The sequence below is a fragment of the Mastomys coucha genome, unplaced genomic scaffold, assembly GCF_008632895.1.
Source record: "Mastomys coucha isolate ucsf_1 unplaced genomic scaffold, UCSF_Mcou_1 pScaffold22, whole genome shotgun sequence".
NCBI classification, from domain to species: domain Eukaryota; kingdom Metazoa; phylum Chordata; class Mammalia; order Rodentia; family Muridae; genus Mastomys; species Mastomys coucha.
Window position 1 is genome coordinate 208,601,518 of NW_022196905.1, and position 18,135 is coordinate 208,619,652.

At 44.4% G+C, this 18,135-nt stretch overlaps 1 protein-coding gene across 4 annotated transcripts in view; it reads right to left on the reverse strand.

Moving 5' to 3' along the window:
• Positions 1-847: 847 nt before the first annotated feature.
• Positions 848-18,135, reverse strand: part of Znf101 (zinc finger protein 101) — a 24,014-nt gene continuing 6,726 nt past the window's right edge. For 2 of the 4 annotated variants that reach the window (XM_031340027.1, XM_031340028.1), the window contains exons 2-4: positions 3,606-3,732; positions 3,358-3,418; positions 848-2,956 (exon numbers count right to left, since the gene is read on the reverse strand). In XM_031340027.1, coding sequence (XP_031195887.1) covers positions 1,996-2,956; positions 3,358-3,418; positions 3,606-3,732 — 1,149 coding nt within the window. In that variant the 3' untranslated portion in view covers positions 848-1,995. Of the gene's footprint in view, positions 2,957-3,357; positions 3,419-3,605; positions 3,733-9,218; positions 9,603-18,135 lie in introns of those variants that run through there. The other 2 variants (XM_031340029.1, XM_031340030.1) reach the window with 2 other exon arrangements.

Genomic DNA, 18,135 nt, shown 5'->3' on the forward strand with positions numbered 1-18,135 from the left:
CTAACAGTGTTGCTCAGGTGTAGACCCTGTGTGTTACAGTACCAAAAAGCTAGGCAGGCTGTGCTTGTGGTACAACAGTGGCATGACTATCATGGGTAAAACAAGTGTTCTCATTGGATTTAAGGCAACTCTCCGGGGGGAAATTCATGCCTGCTACCATAAGCCAGGACAAAGACCTGTGGCTGGATACATCATAGGCCCCAGCTGCAAAATAACTGCTACTGTTTTAACTGATGGAAGTGATGTATCTGACGAAGTGCCTCATAAACATCTGCATTTATGCACATGGATCGCTGTGACTGTTATCTGCAGTTCGTCCTGGGAGCAAACTTTACAATGATGGTGTGCCTCAGAGATTCATAACCACCAGTGAAACTTCTCATATCAGCATCACCCTTCCAAGACTCAAAAGGTAATTAAAAAAAAAAAAAAAAGGTAGGGGTGGCAGGAAAGGATGGATTATTGTCCAGCTCTATTCCTAGGAGGAAGGAGAAAGGCTGCTCAGACTCAGGAAGCATTCCAGAGTGCCTCCTCAAGGTCATGGACCAGGAAACCACTGCTGATAGAAGAGGCTCTGACCAGCGGGCTTCCCTCCAAGCTGCACGGACCTCTAGGGGTGTAGTCAACACTCAGGCTGGCATGGGTGGATTGCTGATGCGCACGCTTGGGAGTTGCCCGTGGTCCTGTAAGTAGCCCCAATAGAATCACTGCTTTACCAAGCTAGGTTTCGGAAGACCATTTTTGGTTCCCATCTGAGGTAAGTAAATATTATTTCACATCTCCCCAGTTAAAAGTCCCACATGACACTGTTGCTGAAAGCGTGATGGATGATGCCTTTTCCAAACTGTTTATGTTCTTAGAGTTTTATTGAGTATGAAAGAACTGAAGAGATCTGTTCTATACAAATGAGAATTTTATATATATAATATAGTTTTTCTCACATGTGAGTTATATCTGAAGACCACTGAAGTGGGTTGGCCTAATGTTGTTTGTATTTTAATGTTAATTTGGGGCCCTTAAGATCGGTTGTCTCGGAGACGTGAGAGTGGCTTTGTCTCCAAGTTATTTTTGATTGGTAAATAAAGATGTTAACAGTTAATAGTTGGGTAAAAGGGACATAGGTGGGGTTTTAGGTTTTGTAGGCTTAGGGTCAGAGAGGGACCATGAGGAGGAATAAGAGTGCAGGATGAGGAAGGAGAAGCCGCCATGGGTTAGAAGTCAGAAGAACATAGCCCTGAGGGCTGGCCAATGGGAGTTAAGAGCAGCCTTATGATTACTTCCTAAGATGAATCATAGTAAGTAGTAATCAATAACTCAGGCTTATAGGTAGGAAAGTAGATTCCAACAATATAGAAAATGGTGTCTGCCCAGCTCTTGTGTTGCTTGAGGTTTATTATAAATATAAAGGTTGTATGTACCTATCATCTGGGAACTTAAATAGCAAAGGTGGAACAGAAACCCCGGGGTTAGGATTGAAATACTTTCTTTCGACAACAGAACACTGCGGTGTGTGGCATTTGGCCATACTATTTACATTCCGAGGACTTCCTTCCAGCATGAGTTGTCACTGTCATGTGTAATACCTAAGAGCTCCACCACAATGTCCACATTCATACAGCTTTCTCCAGTATTTTTTTATGAAACTGAAGATGACAAGCATATCTAAAGACCTCATTACAGTGTCTACTTCATAGGGTTTGTGTCTAATAAGAATGATCTCATGTAAGTGCAAGGTTTTCCAACACTGTTTACACTGACAGCATTTTTTTTCTCCAGTATGAATTTTTTCATGTAACAGAAGATAACTAAGAAGTGTAGAGGCGCCGGGCAGTGGTGGCCCATGCCTTTAATCCCAGCACTCGGGAGGCAGAGGAAGGTGGATTTCTGAGTTCGAGGCCAGCCTGGTCTACAGAGTGAGTTCCAGGACAGCCAGGGCTACACAGAGAAACCCTGTCTCAAAAAAAAAAAAAAAAAAAGTATAGAGGCTTTAGCATGTTATTTACATTCATAGGGTTTCTCTCCAGCATGGGTCCGTTCATGTCTCTGAAGATGACTGTGCCGTCTGAAGGCTTTCCCACACTGTTTACACTCATAGGGCTTCTCTCCAGTATGAATTTTTTCATGTAACTGAAGATGATAATGACGCCTAAAGGCTTTCCCACACTGTTTACACTCATAAGGCTTTTCTCCAGTATGTATTTTTTCATGCAGTGGCAAGGAACCAGGAAATCTAAAGGCTTTCCCACACTGTTTACATTCATAGGGTTTCTCTCCAGTGTGAATTTTTTCATGTAATGGCAAGGCACCCGGAAATCTAAAGGTTTTCCCACACTGTTTACATTCATAGGGTTTCTCTCCAGTATGAATTCTTTCATGTAATCGAAGGTATTTGGGATATCTAAAAGCTTTACCACAATATGTACATTCATAGAGTCTTTCGGTATGAATTATTACATGTCTTTGAAGGGAAGTAGAGGAACTCAAGGCTTTTCCACATATATTACATTCATAAAATTTTCCCGTAGTGGGGCTTCCTCCGTGTGCATAAACAGAGGTCTTTTCACACTCCTTGTATTGATGAGGTGTTTTTCCACTGTGAGCCTTTTGCCTTATTCCTAATGAATTTGGAAAACAGGAAGATCTTAAGCACACCTCACATCCACAAGGCCCATTCCCAGTGTGGGCTTCCGTACACCTTTGAAAGCTGGTGAGAGAGTTCAAGTCATATTGCTTGGCTCCACATTCCTCATGCTCATGTGGTTTATAACAAGGGAGCGATGCAGCATGCTTATCAGAGGAGGAATGATTCGTTGAAGCCTTCTCACATACACTGGATTCATATGGTGTTAGTCCTGGAAAAACTGTCATGCTTGTATGAAGATTTGCTATCCATGTCAGAGTTTCTTCAACCTCATCATCTTCTGTCCTCTCACAGGGGGTCTCTAACATGAAACCTCTGAAAAAGGACAAGGTCATTAGAGATAAGTTCTTTACTACTTACTGCTTATTAGTTTTATGTCATACACTGCTCCCAAAATCAGGCCAAGTGTGTACCTTCTGGCACATCTGAACAGTGTGAAGCCAAATAGGTTGATGGTTTTATAGCGTGGCTCCCACAGAACAGTAGTCAGAACATGAGCATTCACTGATAACAAGTTCCTAGAAGCGTTTCCAAGAGAAAACCCTCTGCAAACACTGACCAGTGCTTTTATGTTCCAGCACACATTTTTAGTGCCGTAATATAGGTATAAATTTTCTAACAATGAAATGACTGAAAGCTGTTTTTTGTTTTCTTAAATGTTCATGGGATATTAAAATTCCTTCAATTCCTTTGCTTCAACTTTTGATAGAAATTACCTCATATTTCTCCAGGGATTTTTATAATGATCTTCAACATTCTCCTCTTCCCATCTGTTTCCTATAAGGCATTCCCAGAAATTTTAGGATAAATTATTAGAGATCATTGAAAAAATTAGTTTCTAACTTCAATATTCACAGATATTCACCATATTCTTCCCTTTCAATAGCCCCAATCCTGGAAGAGCATCCATACCAAGAGACACTTCTCCCTAATTTACAGAGTGAAGGTAGGATGATATCCTTACCTATCGCAGCGAGGCTCCTGCAGGTCTCCAGCATCACATCTCTGTACAGACTCTTCTGGGAAGAATCCAGCAAAGCCCACTCGTCCTGGGTGAAGTGCACAGCCACGTCCTCAAAGCTCACCGAGGCCTAAACATTGCACACACTTGATTGACAACAGGTTCGTCCCACTCTGTGGGATGCACACATGCCTTCCATCACACGGAAGTCGTCATGTAAGCACTGAGGGATGCGGAAGGAGCAGCACTGTAGCAGCACTCTCTCATGACTGGGCTCAGGACACAGGATGTGCTGCTGCTCTGCCCTGGTCTTCTGTCTACAATGATTTCTACTTCCTGTCTCACAGTCCTCCCCCTAGGGTCCAAAACAGTGTTAATACTAGCACACAAGAGCTTGCTTGTCCTTAGAAATTCCTCCTCATAACATTTAAAGTTTGATGGCATAAGGGAACTTAGTATTTTGATAGGGTTCATATGAATATAAAGAATAAATCACGGGCTGGCGAGATGGTTCAGCGGTTAAGAGCACTGACTACTCTTCTGAAGGTCCTGAGTTCAAATCCCAGCAACGACATGGTGGCTCACAACCACCCACAATGAGATCAGACGTTCTCTTCTGGTGCGTCTGAAGACAGCTACAATGAATTACGCCAGAGTGAGCGGGGTGGGAGAGCAGCCACACACATGATGGCTCACGGCCATCTGTACAACTACAGTGTACTCATACACACAAAATAAATAAAATAAATCTTTAAAAAAAAAAAGAATAAATCACTCAGGCTGGAGAGATGGCTCAGTGGTTAAGAGCACTGACTGCTCTTCCGAAGGTCCTGAGTTCAAATCCCAGCAACCACATAGTGGCTCACAACCATCCCTAATGAGATCTGACGCTCTCTTCTGGTGCATCTGAAGACAGCTACAGTATACTTATAATAATAAATAAATAAATCTTTAAAAAAAAAGAATAAAACACTCAACATAAATGATTTATGCAAATACTAGGAAACTTTGTAAACTCCCTTTATCCTTCAGTAAGAACATTGTGGCTCCTGAGTTGAATGAGCTGCTCTAGGGGACGCTCCATGTATAGTATTCCAACAGTTAAATAGGTGAGTGAGACTGAGCGGGGTGGCGCACGCCTTTAATCCTAGCACTCAAGAGGCAGAAGCAGGTAGATCTCTATGAGTTCATAGTCAGCCTGGTCTACATAGTGAGTAGTGAGCCAGGGTCTCACAGAGAAACCTACCTCAAAAAAATAAAAGTTAAGATAAATTAATTTTTTAAAAAAAGATGAAATTATCTATAGGCTATTACATAGCAGTTCTCTCAGGCTTGAAACATTCCTTCCTGAATGGAAGCTGAAGCTCAGGAGAGGTGGAAAGTGATTTCACCCCTTTGGGAAAGCAGGAATTTACAAGATTCACAGGCCATTCCCGAGATTTATAGAAGTGGCAAATGACTTCCAGAGAGGAGACCTGTCCAGCTGTAGGGTGGCCTGCAAGCCCTGCACAGTACGTCATGCACAATGCCCCGGGATGCAGCTTTCATGAGTCCTGTGTCGGGTCAGTGTCCACGACTGCTGACCATTCTTCATCCCTGCTCCTCCAGGAAGTTCCTCAGCCATGTGCCTCTAAGTAACCCACAGAGCACTGGCTCACCAAGATGGACACTGGTGGAACTATGACTTTGGATTTTCCTTGGTTCCCTACGTGGGGTGAGCAGAACTTGTGTTATGTTTCTGCAGGAAAGACTCAGACAACATACTTGGCAACAGAACAAGGAGATGACAGATTCCGTGAGTGTGGGAGGAGTGATTTCATGGTCTTGGCAATGGAGAGTAAGGCCTGCAACCGAGGCTGACCAGGCTGAAGGTGAAGGAAATTCTCATAGGGCTGCCCTTCCCTATGTGCTAAATGGTAGGGTGTCTTCTTGCATGTGTCATAGGATAGGTACTATAAGATGGAACCCCTGGGGCTGGAGAGATGGCTCAGCAGTTAAGAGCACCGACTGTTCTTCCAGAGGTCCTGAGTTCAAATCCCAGCAACCACATGGTGGCTCACAGCCACCTGTAATAAGATCTGATGCCCTCTTCTGGTGAAGACAGCTACAGTGTCCTCGTATAAATAAATAAATAAATAAATAAATAAATAAATAAATAAATAAGGTGGATTCCCTGAAGAAATGTCTGGAGGGTGGGGTAGAACTTTACTGTCAGTCTTCTGCTATGTGGTAGGAAGTGGCATGCTTGCATCATGATTGGGGTCTGCTATGTGAACGCTCTCTGGGAAGAGTTGGCTGTCTAGAGCCAATACTGCAGGTCCTCCAGAGCACCATGTAAGAGCAGATTACCAGCAAGCTGCCAGGGAACTGCCTGAATACTGCTTTGTGTAGTAAGAAATGTGTTAGCTGGGCAGTAGTGGCACACGCCTTTAATCCCAGCACTTGGGAGGCAGAGGCAGGCGGATTTCTGAGTCTGAGGCCAGCCTGGTCTACAGAGTGAGTTCCAGGACAGCCAGAGCTATACAGAGAAACCCTGTCTCAAAAAAAAAAACAAAAACAAAAAAAGAAATGTGTCTGCGGCTGAGATGGCTGTTGGAGGAGGGATTCTATCATGGAACAGACATGTTTGCTAGCTTTGCTTAGCCTCTGGTTTGGAAAAGCAAGCAGGAAAGATGGAGAATATGCACTGGCCGACACCTCTTAAAGGCAGCAAGGTGTGAGGGAAAAGCATGCAAGTTAGATCTAGGCTTAAAAGCTCTTTCTGATACCCAAACCTTAGAACTCAGGAGACGAGTTAGACAGTAAAGAGAAAACATGCAAGAGAATGTGGTAATGAGAGCATTCAGAATGAGAGTGGTGCTACAGGGTGCCCAGCTCCGGGCAAGGTGGGACTGAGTTCACTGGAGAGCTAAGAAAGATGCTAATTCAGAAACGACCCTGAGTGTGGTGTAGAGTTTTAGTGGCTCTGCTGAGCTACTTAGAGGGACTTGATACTTAGGATGCAGGAAAAGCACTGAAGGGCTTCAGAGATGGACTAAAGTGGATCTGTAAAGTAATAAAGCCATGTAAAGGAACTGAAAGGAGGACAAAGCAAAGAACATGGGCTACCCACATCACCTGAGGTAAATGAGGCAAGATGTGTAGAGCCAGAGTTCTTAAAGAAAAGTGGACAGAAAGCCAAGTGCTAAGCTAGTGAACTAAAAGGCTGTAAAGTTTTAAGAATGGTTCAGGCACGCCTTTAATCCCAGCACTTGGGAGGCAGAGGCAGGTGGATTTCTGAGTTTGAGGACAGCCTGGAATGGAAAAAACTAAGTTGGTTCCACGGCTGTTAAGTGTGGAAACTGCTCACCTTCCAGAGGTTCACAGAAGCCAGGCAGGACTGAGAGAGAGACAGTGGACGTAGCTGTGTCTATCAGAGACACAAGAGGCATAGCCCGGCAGGTGGCCCTTGGGTAAGCCAATCAGCTTGAGCCAGCCATACCAAGCTCATGGGGGTTAGGAAAGGCATGAAGGCCAGATGAAGATGCTACAACTGGAAAGAGAACGGGATGGGGGAAGACACTGAGATTAAAAAATTAAGAGTCGGGGCTGGAGAGATGGCTCAGCGGTTAAGAGCACCGACTGTTCTTCCAGAGGTCCTGAGTTCAAATCCTAGCAACCACATGGTGGCTCACAACCATCTGTAATGAGATCTGATGCCCTCTTCTGGTGTGTCTGAAGACAGCTACAGTGTACTTAACATATAATAATAAAATAATAATAATAAATAACAATAATGATAAAAAAATCTTTAAAAAAAAAATTAAGAGTCCTGGGTAGAAACAGCCAGAGGATCAGGGAGTTGTGAGACTGGGTCTCCTAGGAATATCTCACCAACTCATAAAGTCTATCCAAACATGAGCTGAACAAAGACAACACCAATGGACATGAAAAGTGGGGAGAGACAAGCCCATAGTGCCTCAATCTTACACAAAGGACTATAGGTAACTAAGGAAATCTGGGGGCGGGGGGGGATGCTCTTCCCCAGGGAGGAGCACACCGATTGCTTGCCCAATGCCAAACAGTCAGCCCTGAAAACACACACACAGATAACAGTCCACAGACCGAGCAGGTTATATCTAGGAATATATATGTTACATGCATGCAGTAACAATGAATGAAATAAGAAGAGGCCATGAATATGAAGGAGAACAGGGAGGATTATGGGAAAAAGTTTGAAGGAAGGAAAGTGAAGGGAGAAATGTTTAATTGTATTATAATCTCAAAATAAAATTTTAAAAGTAATACATAAAATACAAGTGTTTTCAAATAGAAAATTTCAAAGACCAACAAAAACTCAAGGAAATAATAAGAAAACTTCTGGAATACAAGATTAACACAAGAAGTCCAGCCAGGCGGTGGTGGCACATGCCTTTAATTCCAGCACTTGGGAGGCAGAGACAGGCGGATTTCTGAGTTGGAGGCCAGCCTGGTCTACAGAGTGAGTTCCAGGACAGCCAGGGTTACACAGAGAAACCCTGTCTGGAAAAACTAAAAGGAGGAGGAGGAGGAGGAGGAAGAGGAAGAGGAAGAGGAAGAGGAAGAGGAAGAAGAAGAAGAAGAAGAAGAAGAAGAAGAAGAAGAAGAAGAAGAAGAAGAAGAAGAAGAAGAAGAAGAAGCGGAAGAAGAAGAGGAAGAAGAAGAGGAAGAAGAAGAAGCAGCCCATCATTTTCCAGTATAATAGCAATGAGCAACTGAATGGTTAGCAATTTCACCGAGTATGTAGCACCACAACTCAAATGAGACACAAAGAGAAGCATATACTGAATTTCACAAAGATCCTTGAATGAAGATAAATTTCTTTTTCAAAAAAGAATCAAGCTAGGCATGGTAGCACAGGTCTTTAATTCCAGCACTTGGGAGTTGGAGGTGAAGGATCTCTGTGAACTCAAGGCCAGCCTGATCTACATGGCAAGTTCCCATACAGCCTGGAATACTTGGAGCAGTCGTTCTAAACCTTCCTAATGCTGCGGCCCTTTGCGACATTTCCTCATGTTGAGGTGACCCCCCATCCAAAACATTATTTTTGTTGCTACTTTATAATTGTAATGTTGTGACTGAGCCACTGGGAATTAAGTATTTTCCAATCATCTCAACCCAAAAGTTGAGAACCACTGACACAGAGAGAACCAGTGTCCAAAAAAAAAAAAAAAAAAAAAGTAAAAATATGCAGTGGCCTGGTAAGTAGAAGACAACACCAAGATATTGCTTTCCTCAATTTAAACTATAAATTCAAAACTGTTCTAAAGTTTACATGTAAATGGAAAAAACCCTCAACGTTCAACATAATTCTAAATAAATAAATAGTTCACAAATAATAGACTTTATCTTTACAAAGAAATTTAATGACCATAATAGTGTACGAATATTTAGAAACTAATTTGCCTACAAAAGAGTATATAAAAAAAAACCCACAAAATAATTTTTTAAAAGAGCAAATTAAATTCAAGGAGAGTTGTCTCCACAAATACTACCCAACTCAGGCATAAATAAGCAAAAACTTCACAACTTCCACAAAATTAATTCAAAGTGGACTCTCCACCAATATGCGAAGACAACTCGGGGAACCGGCAAGACCTTGAGTTAAGCAAGCAGCCTCCAGGTACAACGCAAATACCGCTTTGTGGTCGTGACGTCATCGACACGGAAGGCGGGGTCTGCCCTCCGGCGCCTGAGCTCTGCGCAGGCGCGGCCGAAGGGCGGAGCTACTTAGCGGCAGCGACCTAGTCGCCGCCAGCCGTAGCGGGCCTAGCTCTGCAGAAGCAGAATGCTACCAATGGCTGCCACTCCTCTCCGCCTGGGACAGCGGCCCCGCGCTCACCATGTCGCGGCTTCCGAGCTCGCTCGTGTCCCCTCACAGCGGCAGCCACAGCGCAGCACACGCACCCACGGGGCCTCCCTCAGCCGCGGAGCTGAGTCCACAGCCGCCTGGCGGCCAGAGAAAACCCGCCTCCCGCCGCCCTACCACGCTCTCGATTGAGCGGTATAAGCTTGGAGGTCCTGATTGGCTAGGCCCGCCCAGCTACTGCTGATTGACAACTGGAGCCGAAGGGATGACCAGGCAGTCTCTGCCCTGGACTGCCTTTACTCCATCCAGCCCGGGTGTCAGGAGAGATTTACATTTAAGCAGAACTCTTTCTTGGAGAGCTGGGCCCTGCTGTCTTGGTGGACTCAGCAAGCACTTGCTAGTCTAACCGGGTACCAGACGGCTCTCGTAAGCCGCCCAGTGACCAACTCAGTATCCAATATAATGGCCCCGGGCCTCAGACCTAGGAAGGCAGTCAGACCACTCTGGTTCCAATCGGTACTGTAGGTAGCTGGAGAGACAGTTCAGAAGGTGAGAGCACTTGCTGCTCTTCAGAGGACGCAAGTTCAATTTCCAGAACTCACATCGGGTGACTTCAAACTGTCTGCAAATATAGCTCCAAAGGGATTCTCTGGCCTGGGTGGCAGACATTTGCACTCACATGCTGCCCGAGTTAGGAGTCACTCTTGCTAAGACGAAACACTAGTAAAGCAACTCGGGGAGACATTTTTGTTTTGCTTACATATCCTGAATCAGTCACAACCCACTGAGGGAAACCAAGGCAGGAACTCAAGCGGGGCAGGAACCTGGAGAAAGGAGCTGATGCAGAACCCATGGATAAGTACTGCTTACTAGCTTTTCCCCATGACTAGTTCAGCCTGCTTACTTACGGAACCCAGGACCACCAGTCCAGGGATGGCCCCAGTCACAATGGGCTTTCCCCCCTCATTAATCTCTAATTTAAAAAAAAAAAAAATGACCCCACAGGCTTGCTTACAGCCCAAGCTCATGGAGACATTTTCTCAACTGAGGCTCCCTACTCTGATGACTCAAGCTTGTGTCAAGTTGACATAAAACTAGCCAGCACAAATGCACGTACCCAATGCAAACAATCACACATAATTAGAGATGATAAAAAAACGGAGCTGGAGAGATAGCTCAGTGGTTAAGGGCACTTGCTGTCTACCGCAGTTACATTTCTATTGCTATGATAAAACTTCATGATCAAAGGGACTTATGAAACAGTTTAACTGGGCTTAGAGTTCCAGAGGGTAACAGTCCACGCTGGTTTGGTTAAGTCTTGGCCACAGGCGGCTGGAGCATAGCTGAGAACTCACACCTTGATCCACAGGTAGGAGGCAGAGAGCTCGCTAAGACTGGCACAAGGCTTTCTTTTTTTTTTTTTTTTTTTTTTTTTTTTTTTAACTAAACATTGGGTTTAATAAAAGCAGTATTTCTCAAAGTGGAACAGTGAAATTTTTTTCAATTTTTTACAAGTGGTCGCTTTTGGGAAAATTTATCACACCAACATAAGTTATAATTGTGCTCAACCAAGCCACTTATCTGCACTACAGAATAGTACTTGAAAGCAATCCTAAAGTCAGATTAAAACCATTTTAAGAGACAAGAATTGTGTTTTACAGCTACCTAAAAAGAGGTAGTTTTCCTTCCACAGTCAAAGCTCAATTAAGATTGACTAATTAAATCTTTTTTCCTTGTCATATCTTCAGTTCAAAACACTATGATCGGGGCTGGCAAGATGGCTCAGCAGGTAAGAGCACTGACTGCTCTTACGAAGGTCCAGAGTTCGGATCCCAGCAACCACATGGTGGCTCACAACCACCCGTAATGAGATCTGATGCCCTCTTCTGGTGCTGTCTGAAGACAGCTACAGTGAATTATGCTGGAACAAGTGGGCCGGAGCGAGCCCAGAGTTCAATTCCCAGCAGCCACACACATGATAGCTCACGGCCATCTGTACAGCTACAGTGTACTCATACACATAAAATAATAAAAAAAATAAATCTTTAAAAAAAACCCACTATGATCACTGGTCATATGGTCTGTATCTTGCTTGATTTGGATGATGTAGTAGTCCAGGTAGTGGGGTTTGAGGAGGCGGGCTGGCACAAGTCTTTTAAAACCTCCCAGACCACCTCCACCAACAAGTCTGCACCGAATGCATCCCAGACAGTTCCACCACTGGGGACCAAAAACTGAAACATGGCCTACGGGAGCCATTCTCCTTTAAACCACCACCTTCCATTCCCTGGTCCCCATAGATCGCATACTATAATACAAAGTGCATTTAGTCCTACGTCAAAAGTCCCCATAGGCTTTCACGGTCTCAGCACTATTTAAAGATCCAAATGTCTTCTAGGGCTCAAGTCTCTCCTTGGCAGACGTCTCAGGGCTCTAGGATCTCCACTGCAATCCAGGCTTCGATTTCAAAATGCCTCACAATGGCTTCTCAGTGCCTTTCTTCCCTGCAGGGGCTGCACTGCCATACACCTGGTCTCAGTGGTTCTCCCCTGCCTCAGAGGAAGATTCCGTGACCTTACTAATGTCTTCCTCATGACTCTAACGTCAGAACCACACAGACATCATGGCCAGATTCCGCTGCCCTCTTGAGATGGAGCTTGGCCTGGCTCCACTTTGCAGCAGTTTTCCTTTGCCATGGTTTTGGGGAGTAGGACATTACTCAGGCCTTTCCTTTTTACATGTTAGAAACGTAGCTGGGTAGGGTCTTGTCCGGAGGCACCTGTGGGACTTTGAGTGACAGGCTCCCATAGGTTCATATACTTGAATGTTTGGTTCCCAGTTGAATGTTGGATTGTTTAGGAAGGAGAAGTGTGGCCTCATTAGAGGAAGCATGCCACTCAGGGTGGGCTTTGGGGTTTCAAAAGCTGGCACCCAGCCCAGTCTGTCTGTCTGATCCATCTCTCTCTAGGTGTGGGTGTGTCTGCCTGCCAGCCTGCTTGGCACCTTCACATAGGATACAAGCTATCAGCTACTACTCCAGCACCAATACCTGCCTGTTGTTGTGCTTCTTGTCACAATAGTCCCAGACTCTAACCCTCTGAACTATACATAAGCCTGAATTGAATGCTTTCTTCTACAAGCTGCCTTTGTCATAGTTGTCTATTCACAGAAATAGAACAGTAGGGGCTCTGTTCTATAGACTAATCTGTTCTGTAAAGTAATATAACTATTTTCTTACATAGAATAGGACAAGACAATGAGGCCTTTATCCCAATACAGATTAGGCCTTGCCTTTATCTCTCCCCATCTCTGCCCTCTCTTGGGTACTCAAGGAAGGGTTTCTCTGTGTAGCTTTGGCTGTCCAGGAACTCACTCTGTAGACCAGGCTGGTCTGGAATTCAGAGATTCACCTGCCTCCGCCTCCTAAGTGCTGGGATTAAAGGTGTGTACCACTGCCGCCCAGCTCTTCTCTATTTTTTAAGGATTTACTTTCATTTTGTGTGTATGAGTGTCTTGCCTACGTGTATGTCTGTGCACCACATGTGTGTCAGGTGTCTAGAGAGGCCAGAACAGGGCATCAGACCCCCTGGAACTGGAGAAACAGAGCTGCCCTGTGGGTGCTGAACTTAGTAATATGGAAGAGTCTCCTATGTGGTATTAGTTTTGGCAGCATAGAAGCTGCAAGCTGGAGAGAGGCTGAGAGTTAGCATGTGAGAATGAAAGCTAAGTCCCCATAGGAACAGCCAGTGCTTTCAACCATTGGGCCACCTCCCCAGCCTTCGTCTCCTTTTCTCTCTCAGCCCAACCCTTGTTTCCAACACTAAGTGTTCTGCTGTTCTCTTTCTCTTGAAACTGTATATTCTTTATTTCTTTTGGCCCCACTTGTTCTTTTTCACCATAGATCTGAATTAAGATAGATCACTAATAACCACATGACATTGTCAATGTTTATTATCTTTTTTGGGACAGGCATAGTTGCACACCTTCTATCTGAGCATTTGAAAGGCAGATGCAAACAGATCTCAAGAGTTTAAAGCCAGCCTAATCTAAAGTTTCAGGACAGCCAGGGCTCACAGAGAAACTCTGACTGAAGTGTGTGTGTGTGCATTATTATAGTTCTGCATAAGATCTAATAACCAAATTAGTTTAATTTTAAATTTAGTCTCAGGAAAATTTGTACAAGGGCAGAAAGCAGCCACATACTTTTGCCAAAATATCACAAGAATGGTCTCTAGCCAAGTTTCGCCAATATTGTTCCTTCCTGAAACCTCTTCAGTTGTGCCTCCAAAGTCTGCAGAACTCCTACGCCAAAGTCCCAGCCTTCTACATTCCTCTAAAACTCAGCATGGTCAGGTTTGTCACAGTAGTGGTATATTTTCTAGTACCAAATTTCAGTTCCTTTTCTATTACCGTGACAAAAAACCATTACCAAGGCTGCAACCTATAAAAGAAACATTTAATTCAGCGGTGTGGAATCCATGGTGGTGGAATACAACTGCACAGTGACAGGGAGATGGAGCAGCAGCCAGGAGTCCTCCCCTTCAGAAACCCCCTGCAAGCTGAAGGTGGAAAGGGAATGACTTGAGTCTTTTGAAATCTCCAAGCCTACTGTGATGGTTTGAGTAGGGATGGCCCCCACAGATGCATGTGTTTGAATGCTTGCACATAAGTAGTGGCAGGGTTAGGAGGTGTGGCTTTGTTGGAGGAATTGTGTCACTATGGAAGTGGGGCTTTGAGGTCCTTTTTTTGTAAAAAGTTTATTTAAATTATATATTCATACACCAAATTACATGCATTGTAGGTACTTTAGGTACTTAATGTAATTTCTTACTTTGTTTATTTACTGTAATATTAATCTCTCTTTCTTCTCTCTATATTTGTCTCACTCTTCACTCCTCTAATTAGAACTTCTGCTTCTCCTATGTCCCCTTCAGATCACTTTTTTCTTTTTTCTTTTTTTTTTTTTTTTTTTTTTTTTTTTTTCTTTTTTTGGTTTCTCGAGACAGGGTTTTTCTGCATAGCCCTGGCTGTTCCTGAAACTCACTCTGTAGACCAAGCTGGCCTCAAATTCAGAAATCTGCCTGCCTCTGCCTCCCAAGTGCTGGTATTAAAGGTGTGCTGCCCAGCTGATATTTTCTTTATTTACATTTCAAATGTTTTCCCCTTTCCAGGTCTCCCCTTCAGAAACCCCCATCCCATCCCACCTCCCCCTGCCGCTATGATGGTGCTTCCCCACCCACCTACCCACTCTCACCTTTCCGCCCTGGCATTCCCCTACACTGGTGCATCGAACACCCACAGGCCCAAAGGCCTCTTCTCCTGTAAGACTCTGTAAGACCCTCAGAGAGTCTCAGCCCAGATGTGTTACCCCACAAACCACAGATTGACATAGATCGCTGCAATAACATGAGGTTTATTGATCCAACGTGCATGGCCAATGCACGTGGGGTTGGTCATCCTGGTAGGAAGAGGCAACCACGAACTCAGAAAGCACACATCTTTTATACAGACAACAGAGCTAGTTGGCTTATTCTGATTGGAGCAGCATCAAACAAAGGATCTCTTCAGACATTGGTTGGCTTGCTCAAGGGGGCTGCTCTTGGCTTCATTGCCCCCTTACCTAACTCTTGTACCTGGCAAGCATTTGGAATGGGTCATGCTGGAAAATCCCAGAATTTTTGTAAGGTCAGGGTGTTCCTCAGAGTTCAGTACAGTGAGGGGTAGAGCATCTAATCTTGTTCTTACAGGTTATGTTCTGGTCAGCTTTTAATTCATCCCAGCCCTCCTGACCTTTAAAAACTTTGTTTTTCTTATACAAGCAGATGTCTCTACTATAGGTAGTTTTGGCTTACTATTTCTTTCTCAAAAGTCTTGTTTTTACCTTTATTTCTACATTCCCAGAACTTTGTTTCTGTATTCTCAAGAACTTGTGGTTTCTATATTCCCAGAATCTTGTTTCTACAGCTTTGCTTTTCACTTTATTACTTCACTCCCACCGATATCCAAAAAGGCCATCCTCTGCCACATATGCGGCCAGCACCATGGGTCCCCTCCATGTGTACTTTCTGGTTGGTGATCCAGTCCCTGGGAGCTCCGGGGCTTCTGGCCAGGGCCTTTGAGGTCTTAAATGCTCACACTATGCCCAGTGTGAAAAACATACAGTCTCCTTCTGCTGACTGCAGATCAAGAAGTAGAACTCTGAGCTCCTCCAGCACCATGGCTGACTGGATGATGCCATGCCTCCTACCCTGATGATAATTTATTGAATCACTGAACTGTAAGCCAGCACCAAGTCCTTTTTGTTAAGTCCAAAGCAGATTCCAAAATGGTAGTGCTGTTGACAATATCCTAAAAAGAAGGACAGCTACTGGATTAAAAAAAAAAAAATGCCAGGCAGTGGTAGCACAAACCTTTAATCCTAGCAACAGAGAAGTAGGGGCAGGCAGATCTCTGTGAATTCAAAGCCAACCTAGTCTAAAAGCAAGTTCCAGGACAGCCAGGGCTATGCAGAGAAACCCTGTGACTAAAAAAATAACAAAAAAAGCTGGGCGGTGGTGGTGCACGCCTTTAATCCCAGCACTTGGGAGGCAGAGGCAGGTGGATTTCTGAGTTTGAGGCCAGCCTGGTCTACAGAGTTGAGTTCCAGGACACCAGAGCTATACAGAGAAACCCTGTCTCAGAAAAAAAATACAAAATAAAGAAAAACTCAAAGCGTTTCAATGGTGTCCAGTTCTCCATCAGTTCGCCATGGCCTTGTTGGAGAAAGTGTAAACAGGCTTTGAGGTGTCCTAGTGCTCAAGCTGCACCCCGTGTGGAAGAGAGCCTCACCTCCCGGCTGTCTATGGAAGACAATCTCCTTCTGGCTCCCTCTGAGCCTGTAAGCCAGCCCCAATTAAATGTTTGCCCTTATAAGAGTTATCTCGGGGGCTGGAGAGATGGCTCAGCAGTTGAGAGTACTGACTTAAGAGGTCCTGAGTTCAATTCCCAGGAACCACAAGGTGGCTCACAACCATCTGTAATGGGATCTGATGCCTTCTTTTGGTGTGTCTGAAGACAGCAACAGTGTGCTCACAGACATAAAATAAATAAATCTTTAAAAAAAAAAGAAAGAAAGAAAAAAGATGTGTGTGGAGGAAGATGGGTAGAGGCACTGGACCCTCATCGGAGTATCCAGAGAGGGGGTACTACCTCTGCAGCTATAGGGAAGCCAGTGCTGTATTGTCAGACTTTCCAGAATGGAGGCTTTCAGGTCACCCATACTGCTATCAGCAATCAGCAGTCTCTCACCTATCCTCTCTAAGAATAAATAATAATAATAAATAAACCCACTGCTCCCTCAGGGTAAAGTTTGATGACACAGAACTTTAGTTTGTCATTGGAATTTTCTTTTAAGATTTATTTATTGCCTTCTGGTCTCTCTGGGCTGGTGTCTTGGGCAGACATTGGGCACAAGCTCCACAGCCAGTCCCCCAACACCCAGAGGAAGCTCCACTCCCAGGCACTCTGACGTGCCCAGGATCAGAGGTGAGGAGGACCCAACATCTGTCTCAACACCGGGAGTAACTGGGACCAGCGGGACAAGGCACACAGGAAGTTCCCCAGCCCAGTGGCTCAGGTTCCTTCCGGTCTCTCTGGGCTGATGTCCTGAGCAGACCTTGGGAGCAAGCTCCACAGCCAGTCCCACAACACCTAGAGGTAGCTCCACTCCCAGGTGCTCTCACAAGCCCAGGATCTCAGGATCCCAGAATCACAGGATCATAGAGACAGCTTGACTCTGAGGAGTTCTGACACAACCAGGATCACAGGAAGGACAGGCTCCAGTCAGACTTAGCAAGGGCAGGTAGCACTAGAGATAACCAGATGGTGGGGGGCAAGCGTAAGAAAATAAGCAACACAAACCAAGGTTACTTGGCATCATCAGAACCCAATTCTCCCACCTTAGCAAGTCCTAGACACACCATTACACTGGAAAAGCAAGATTCAAATATAAAATCACTTCTCATGGTGATGATACAGGACTTTAAGAAAGACATAAATAACATGTCCCTCAAAGACATACAGGAGAACACGGGTAAACAGCTAGAAGCCCTTCAAGAGGAAATACAAAGATCCCTTAAAGAACTACAGGAAAACACAAACAGGTGAAGGAAATGAGCAAAACCATCCAGAATCCAAAAATGGAAATAGAAACAATAAAGAAATCAGAGAGAAAATCCTGGAGATACAAAACCTAGGAAAGAAATCAGGAGTCATAGATGCAAGCATCACCAACAGAATACAAGAGATAGAAGAGAGAATCTCAGGGACAGAAGACACCATAGAAAACATTGACACAACAGTCGAAGAAAATGCAAAAAGCAAAAAGCTCCTAACCCAAAACATCCAGGAAATCCAGAATACAATGAGAAGACCAAACTTAAGGATAATAGGTATAGAAGAGATTCCCAATGTAATGGGCCAGTAAATATCTTCAACAAAATTATAGAAGAAAACTTCCCTATCCTAAAGAAAGAGATGCCCATGAACATACAAGAAGCCTACAGAACTCCAAATAGACTGGACCAGAAAAGAAATTCCTCCCGTCACATAATAATAAAAACACCAAATGCAGCCGGGCAGTAGTGGCATACGCCTATAATCCCAGCACTTGGGAGACAGAGGCAGGCAGATTTCTGAGTTCAAGGCCAGCCTGGTCTACAGAGTAAG